Consider the following 7,852-nt stretch of genomic DNA (forward strand, 5'->3'; position numbering starts at 1 on the left):
ACAGCTATTGGAAGTTTCCCGATTACAGGCCCTGGTTTTCATTGAAAACTTCAGTTAGGGTCGGATGAGGGAGCAATACAGGCAATCCAGAAAGATTTGGAGTGTTGGGGACAACTTCCTAGTGCAAGTGCTGGAGTGGCCAAGTAGGGGCCATGCTCTTCTTGACCTGTTGGCTCACAAACAGGGAAGAATTGGTGGGGAATGTACTAGTAGATGGCAACTTGGGGAGCAGTGACCAAGAGATGATTGAGTTCTGGATCCTGAGGAAAGGAAGGATGGAGAGCAGCAGAGTAAGGACTCTGGACTTGAGAAAAACAGACTTTGACCCGCTCAGGAAACTCATGGGCAGGATCCCCTGAGAAGCCAGCCTGAGGAGGAGAGGAATCAAGGTCAGTTGGCTATACTTTAAAGAAGCCTTACTGAGAGTGCAGGAACAAACCATCCTGATGCACAGAAAGACTAGCAAGTATGGCAGAAAACCAGCTTAGCTTAGCAGGGAACTCGTCAGTAAACTAAATCACAAAAAGGAAGCTTATAAGAAGTGGAAACTTGGACAACCAACTAGGGAGGAGTGTAAGAGTGTTGCTTGGGCATGCAGGGATTAAGTCAGGAAGGCTAAAGCACAACTGGAGTTACAGCTAGCAAGGGATGTGAAGGGTAACGAGACGGGTTTCTACAAGTATGTCAGTAACAAGAGGAAGGTCAGGGAAAGTGTGGGTCTGTTATTGAATGGGGGAGGCAACCTTGTGACAGAGAACACAGAAAAGGCTGAAGTGCTCAATGTCTTTTCACTTCAGTCTTCACAGGCAAGGTCAGCTCCCAGACTACTGCACCTGGCAGCACAATTTGGGGAGGAAGTAAGCAGCCAACAATGGTGAAAGAACAGGTTAGGGACTATTTAGAAAAGCTGGACATGTACAAGTCTATGGAACCAGATGGGATGCACTTAAGGGTGCTGACGGAGACTACAGAGCCACTGGCCCTTATCGTTGAAAATTTGTGGCAATCGGGGAAGGTCCTGGGCAATTGGAGAAATGCAGATCTAATGCCCAACTTTAAGAAAGAGATGGAAAAGGGTCTGGAGAACTGAAGGCCGGTCAGCCTCACCTCAGTCCCTGGAAAAAGCATGGAGTAGATTCACAAGCATCCAATTCTAAGCACTTGGAGAAGAAAAAGGTGATTGGGAACAGTAAGCATGGATTCACTGGGGCAAGCCATGCCTGACCAACCTGATTGCATTCTATGATGGTATAACTATCTCCGTGGATGCGGAGAGACCACTGGATGTGGTTTACTTTGATCTGAACAAGGGTTTTGATATGGACTCCCACAACATTCTTCCAGGCAAGCTAAGGAAGTATGGGCTGGATGAATAGACTGTAAGGTGGATAGAAAACTGGCTGAAGCATCAGGCACAGAAGGTAGTAATCAATGGCTCCATGTCTAGTTGACAGCTGGTATCAAATAGAGTGCCCCAGAGGTCGGTCCTGGGGCAAGTTTTGTTCAATATCTTCATCAACAATCTGGAAGATGGCATAGAGTGCACCCTCAGTAAGTCTGCAGATGACACCAAGCTGGGGGGAGTAGTAGATACACTGGAGGGTAGGGCTAGGAGGCAGAGTGACCTAGACAGATTGGAGGATTGGACCAAAATAAATCTCATGAGATTCAACAAGGGCAAGTGCAAAGTCCTGCACTTAGGACAGAAGAATCCCATGCACCAGTACAGGCTGGGGGCTGACTGATTGGGCAGCAGCTCTGTAGAAAACGACCTGGGGGTTACAGTGGACAATAAATTGAATATGAGCCAGCAGCGTGCCCTTGTTGCCAAGAAGGCTAATGGCATACTGGGCTACACTGGTACGAGTGTTACCAGTACTTCAAGGGAAGCAATTATTTGCCTCTTTTCAGCACTGGTGAGGCCACTTCTGGAGTACTGTGTTTAGTTTTGGGCCCCCCCACTACAGACAGGATGTGGTCAAATTGGAGAGAGTCCAGTGGAGGGCAACAAAAATGGTTCGGGGGCTGGGGCACATGACTTCTGAGGAGAGGCTGAGGGAACTTATGGGCTTATTTAGTCTAGAGAAGAGAAGACTGAGAGGGCATTTAATAGCAGCCTTCAACTACCTGAAGGGCAGTTCCAAAGATGATGAAGATAGACTGTTATCAGTGGTGGCAGATGACAGAACAAGGAGCAAAGGTCTCAAGTTGCAGCAAGTGAAGTTTAGGTTAGATATTAGAAGAATGTTCTCACTAGGAGGGTAGTAAAACACTGGAACAAGTTACCCAGACAGGTTGTGGACTCTTCATCCTTGGAGGTTTTTAAGACCTGGCTAGACAAAACCTTGATCTAGTAAGTAGTGGATAGTCCCGCTTTGAGCAGGAGGTTGGACCAGATGACCTCCTTAGGTTCCTTCCAACTCTAATTTTTTATGATTCCTGCACCACCAGAAGGAGGTACTCCTCACACCTGCAGAAGAGGATCACACTGCTGATGGGCCAACCAAGATTAAAAAAAAGAATGGGAGAAACCCAGAGTAAAGAAATAGACAAAATCTTGCTCAACTGGGACTTAAATTATTATAATAGTTTTCTGGACTTCAAGTCAGTACATTCTAGAGGACATTAAAATTTCATCTCTAAAAATTGTTAACGTCTCCAACCTTGTTTGAAGAGAAAATAAAATAAAATGAATGCATGTATGAGAATTCCTTTGCAGAAAAATATTAAATTAATGCTCACTGATACTATGAACCAGAAAATAATGCATGTGAATAACTGTAAATTGGAAAGGGAGTAAAGATATATAAAAAAGAAATCTTGATTCATTAACAATAAATATTTATTGATGGAGAAAGCGTATTGCATCTTTCTTAGATAAAAGGAGACACAATCATTGTTACAAAAAGCATACAGTGGGGGGGCAATTATTTCAGGTGGAGGGACACTTAACAAGTTTTGTCGAGCTGTCAAGGGCCACCTGGGTGGTCCCATCCCTTGACAGTTGCACCACCCTTTTGTCGCTATCTTGGGACCAGAAGTCCTGCCCCCTAACCCCTGACCTTTGCCACCGGACATCCTTCCCATTGCCCCCCGGAAGTACTGCTTCTGGGAGGAGGGGTTGCCATCTTAGAACCAGAATAAAACCAAATCATACACTAAAAGTCTAACACCTACTATAACATATTTTAATTTTATTACAAAAAATACTTTTGCCATGATTTGGGTTTGCTTAGAGTATATAAAGGCGATGTCATAATAACTGAAAAATACATTCTGAGTTTTATATATTGTGGGGAATATGGTGGGGGGGGGTGTATAGTGGGTGTGGGTGCATGTGTGTGTGTGTGTGGTAAGATGGGGGTAGGGGGTTTGTGAGGGTGTATGGCTGTGTGTGTGGAGGGGCACAAGGTATGTCGGGAGGTTGTGTATATGTTGGGGGTTGGGGAGACAGGGTATGGGTCCTGGGGAGGAGTATGGGGACTCCCCCACACTCTCCCCATGGCACACAGCCCCAGCAGGCAGTAGTGGCAGCAGCAGCAGCAGGCAGGGTGCTCAGGGCGCAGGTGCCTGGCAGGGTGCAGCTCTGGCAAGTGCTGCACATCACAGCAAGGAGTGCAGCCTCTGCTGAGCCTCCTGTATTGCTGGTGCTCCCTGCCACTCACAGGCAGCCCCTGCATTTGACAGCAGGGAGGGAAGACCCACAGGGGAAGGATCCTGGGGCTTCCCTCCCCTGCAGTGCAGCCCCTGAGAGGAAGGCAGCTGGCTCTAGCACCTGAGATTTCTCTCCTGTGTTACGCAGCCCTGGCAGGCAAGGCAGCTGGCTCCAGCATGCAGGGCTTCCCTCCCCACTGTGCAAGTGCAGGGGTTGCATGCGAGTGGCAGGGAGTGCCAGCGATACAGGCCATTGCGCAGAGGCTGAGCCCCTCGCTGTGACGTGCAGTGCCTGCTGGAGCCACACTCCACTGGGCAACTCTGCCCTGAGCTCCCCACCCACTGCTGCTGCAACTGCCTGCTAGGGCTGCACACCATGGGGGGAGTGTGGGAGGGTCCCTACATTCCTCACTCTCCCTCACACCCACACACTGCCCACTCCAGCTCCATGTTGCTGCCACCGCCTGTCCCCCAGGGGTGGCAGCGGCAGCAGCAGGAGCCCTGCGTGGAAGCTGCATGCTGGCCAGCTTCTGCCCAGGAGGGTGGGAGCCAGGCAAAAGAATAAGTTTTTGGGCTGCGTGTACACATGGGCACCTTGCTCCCACCCTTGCAGGCAGAAGGGATGGGCAGGACACAATTTGTTGGGCAGCTCCGCAGGCAGGATGAAAGTGCTTGGCAGGCCAGATCCAGCCCATGGGCCATATTCTGCCTACCCGTGGCTTAAAGTCTAAAACAGACAAACTATTGAGTCCAAACGCATAGGACAGGATCCTCAGCAAAAGGAAACCACGTGTATGGTATGTAAAAAATGTTACCTGTTGCAAACTGCACTAATTCACCTCAATGGAAATAAGCTAATTCATACCTGGCCCAAAGAAAACAAAGGATACAGTTCTATGCTCAGAACCCCAGGCATAAATGAAGGAACCCTTGTTTAAAGATGTAGGTGAAGATTTCAGCTATTGAGTTTGGGGGTTTTTTTTAACCATCTGACAGTTTTATAGCAAAAACAGATTTCACCTAGAATGCATCTTTTTAATTCTAGAGTGCATATCATATTTCAGGCCCCATCTAAATAAAAATAATACATTTTATTTACTTTATATAACCTCTGAGGGAAAAAGATGAATGTAGCATAGTTGCTACTGAGGTAAGGAAACAGGCCCTTAGTCTAACACTGTTGCTAGATTCAAAGAAACATTTACCTTGATGTTTCTGTGTACCTCTGTAAATCCCTCTGAACATAGGGTCTGTCAAATTAATAGCGATATCTGTCAGGAGAAAAACAATGGAGATTAAGTTACTTGTTGTAATCATCCCCTCCACTTTAAAGGTATTCCCACTTTGATGTAGTGGGTCTTTGTAACAGAGAGCTATGTTGGCAGCTGCATGGTGCAACTACCAGGAGGGTCTTCTGTGCCAAACAAGTTGAAGGGTAGAGACCAGACTAAGAGGAATACCCTGGTCTTCCAGATTGGGCATGAACCCAACCACCTTATCTCATGAAAAAAAAACCATGTTATGAAACCAAAACTAAAGCCTTGGACAAATACGAAATGTGGATCTTGGAACATTAGATGTTCGTGTACGCCTGGAGCTTTAGTTTGCCTATTAGCAGAGAAGGAACAGCATAGCGTGAATGTTGTCGCTATCCCAGAGGTAAGATGGTTTGGACACAGAAATGTTGTAAGAACATAAAACTGATCTGGCAAGGACAGACGAAGATGCAACAAGATGGAAGGCAACTACACAAGACAGAAGGAGATGGAAGGGCTGGAGCTACGGCTGTTATAGGCCCTCGAGGCCTGCAAGGCCAGAGAGGGAGCACTTTAGTCATTTCCTGCTCTTCACTGAAGGAAAGATTAGGGAATATGCACGTGTATGCACATGTGCATGTGTACACACATGCATCCACACATGTATGGACATACACACCTACATATACATGTACATATTATACACACATGTGCATGTGTTGCCTATATACTAGGTGCTCACTCTGGGTTAGCAAATACCTTTTCTCTAGTCCCAGGCTATGTACTTGAACGGTGTTTCCGCAGAAGCATTTACCTACTAAATGTTACTCATGCTAATGTACGTCAGTACTGAAGTTTTATAGGGCAGGAAGGCAAGGTCAGGCCATTTCTCCATTCATCCCACTGAACATAACTTGTAGTGTAGCGGCTCCAACACTGAGCCCAGGGCTGTCCAGCGTATGTGTGGTCAGGTGCTGCACTGCCTGCTCCTACCCTCTGCCCCCCACACTGTGCAGACAACCCGCACTGCTTCCCCAGTCCTGTGGGCTGTGCCCTGCTCCCACACACACATCCACACATGTGCCTGCACGTATACATGTACATATACAGACAGTCCTCAACTTAAGATGTTTTGAATTACATCAGACAGCACTTCAGACATTTATAAGTTGACACCCTGTTTTGACTTTCTGACATCAGTTTTGACTTTACAACGCTTGATCCTACGCCATGCCACGCCATGCCTGTGAACAGGTTCGCTGCATCACCCATCTCCCTGGAGAACACCTGTCCAAACTTCCTTGGACACTTTCTTAAAGAAAGCAGACAAGACTCCAGAAAAACCTGCAGCCAAGACTCCTGAGAAAACTCCAGCCAAGAGCCCTTTAAAAAGTCCAGCAAAGTCACCTCAAAGTCCTTGCAAATCAATATGATTGCTATTTACAATATAAATACATTAATGTAGCTACATTACTCATCTATAACTGACCGAGTACAAAACTCTGGGGTATTTTTGGTGAAAACAGGGTATTGGGCCTTGGTTCAGGAACCAATCCCCCATTTATAACATTGTTCCTATGGGAAAATCGGTTCCAAGTTAACGACTTTTCGACTTAAGGCACAGTTTTCAGGAACCAATTGTGGGGGGCAAGGGGCAGTAGGGCAAGTCCGAGAATTGCCTATACACACGTGTGTGCACACATGCATACACTCTTACAAGTACACACACACACACGTGCACCACACACACATCTATACACGCAGGTACATATGTATACAGGTGTACACACACACACGTGCAGCATACACACACCTATACCTGCAGGTATACACACAAGTACACACGCATGTACACCATACACACATATAGGCTCATATACATACACGTACACACGCGCATGCACCATACACACATCTATACGTGCAGGGACATGTCCGTGCAGGTACACACACACACACGTACACAGACAAGTACACACGTGGCCCCATGCACACATCCGCACCTGTACACGTACACACACACTGCAGGTCGTGCCCCAGCTCAGCCCGCGGGGTGACTGCCCTGTCCCTGCCCCCACCCGCGCGCCCCTCCCTCCTCACCGACGAACTTGCAGCGGCTCATGTCTGCGGCGGACGGGCGACTATAGCGCATGCGCCGAGCGCGGAGGACTCCGCCCCCTTCCCGGCACCCCCCGCGCCCCGGGCCAAAATGAGCAGGGGGCGGAGCGTCACCGGCCCAAGATGGCGGGATACCTGACGCACAGACAGAAGGTACTGCGGCTCTACAAGCGCGCGCAGCGTCACCTCGAGTCCTGGTGCATCGACCGGTGAGGGCGCCTCCCACCCCGTGCGGCGTCTCCTTGTAACTCCCCCCACCCCATGATGCAGGGGCTGGTTCCTGGGTGCGGGGGAGGAGCGGCGCCCCCCGCCCAGTATAGCCTGGAGGGAGTGCGCATGCGTGGGAGGAACGCCCTGCTCAGCCTCGCTGTGTGCAGCGCCCCCTGGCGGTGGGAGGCTGCGGCGCCTTCAGGGGAAGGGCCAGGCCTGAGGCTGGATCCTGGCTGCACCCCGTCCTCGCGTGGCGGACAGCGCCTAGTACTAGAATAACTAGGTCAAACGGGACACTTGTGTGAAAGGGCTCAAGGATAAAGACTGGAACTACTGATGTGGAAGTGAAAAAGGAACCCATGGAGCGACTCTGAGTGGATATATGCAAAAAGAGTAGTGTGCCCAGACTGTCTTAGCATTAGCGTTTGGTGTGATCTTAAGAGGTGTTGGGTTGCAGCCAAGTTCACTGAAGAAGGTAACTATTCATGATGCAAGTTGATGAACAGCTTTGCTGAGCATTCTGGTGATGAGAGCGCAGATCATGTGTAGCAGGGGTAGGCATGGCAGGATGCCCTACTTGTGCCCCTGGCTCCCCAGCCCTGCTGCCCCTGGCC

At 48.9% G+C, this 7,852-nt stretch overlaps 2 protein-coding genes across 5 annotated transcripts in view; one reads left to right on the top strand and one right to left on the bottom strand.

Annotated features, from left to right (window-relative positions):
• TATDN1 (TatD DNase domain containing 1) overlaps nucleotides 1–7,116 on the bottom strand; it is a 42,486-nt gene extending 35,370 nt beyond the window's left edge. For 2 of the 3 annotated variants that reach the window (XM_019528135.1, XM_019528134.1), the window contains exons 1-2: nucleotides 7,011–7,116; nucleotides 4,860–4,925 (exon numbers count right to left, since the gene is read on the bottom strand). In XM_019528135.1, the coding sequence (XP_019383680.1) occupies nucleotides 4,860–4,925; nucleotides 7,011–7,062 (118 nt within the window). In that variant the 5' untranslated portion in view covers nucleotides 7,063–7,116. The remainder of the gene's footprint in view (nucleotides 1–4,859; nucleotides 4,926–7,010) is intronic. The other variant, XM_019528136.1, reaches the window with a different exon arrangement.
• Nucleotides 7,110–7,852, top strand: part of NDUFB9 (NADH:ubiquinone oxidoreductase subunit B9) — a 17,506-nt gene continuing 16,763 nt past the window's right edge. Inside the window, exon 1 of one of the 2 annotated variants that reach the window (XM_019528137.1) lies at nucleotides 7,110–7,237. In XM_019528137.1, the coding sequence (XP_019383682.1) occupies nucleotides 7,152–7,237 (86 nt within the window). In that variant the 5' untranslated portion in view covers nucleotides 7,110–7,151. The remainder of the gene's footprint in view (nucleotides 7,238–7,852) is intronic. The other variant, XM_019528138.1, reaches the window with a different exon arrangement.

The sequence above is a fragment of the Gavialis gangeticus genome, unplaced genomic scaffold, assembly GCF_001723915.1.
Source record: "Gavialis gangeticus isolate Ggan-Ray unplaced genomic scaffold, GavGan_comp1, whole genome shotgun sequence".
Classification (NCBI taxonomy): domain Eukaryota; kingdom Metazoa; phylum Chordata; order Crocodylia; family Gavialidae; genus Gavialis; species Gavialis gangeticus.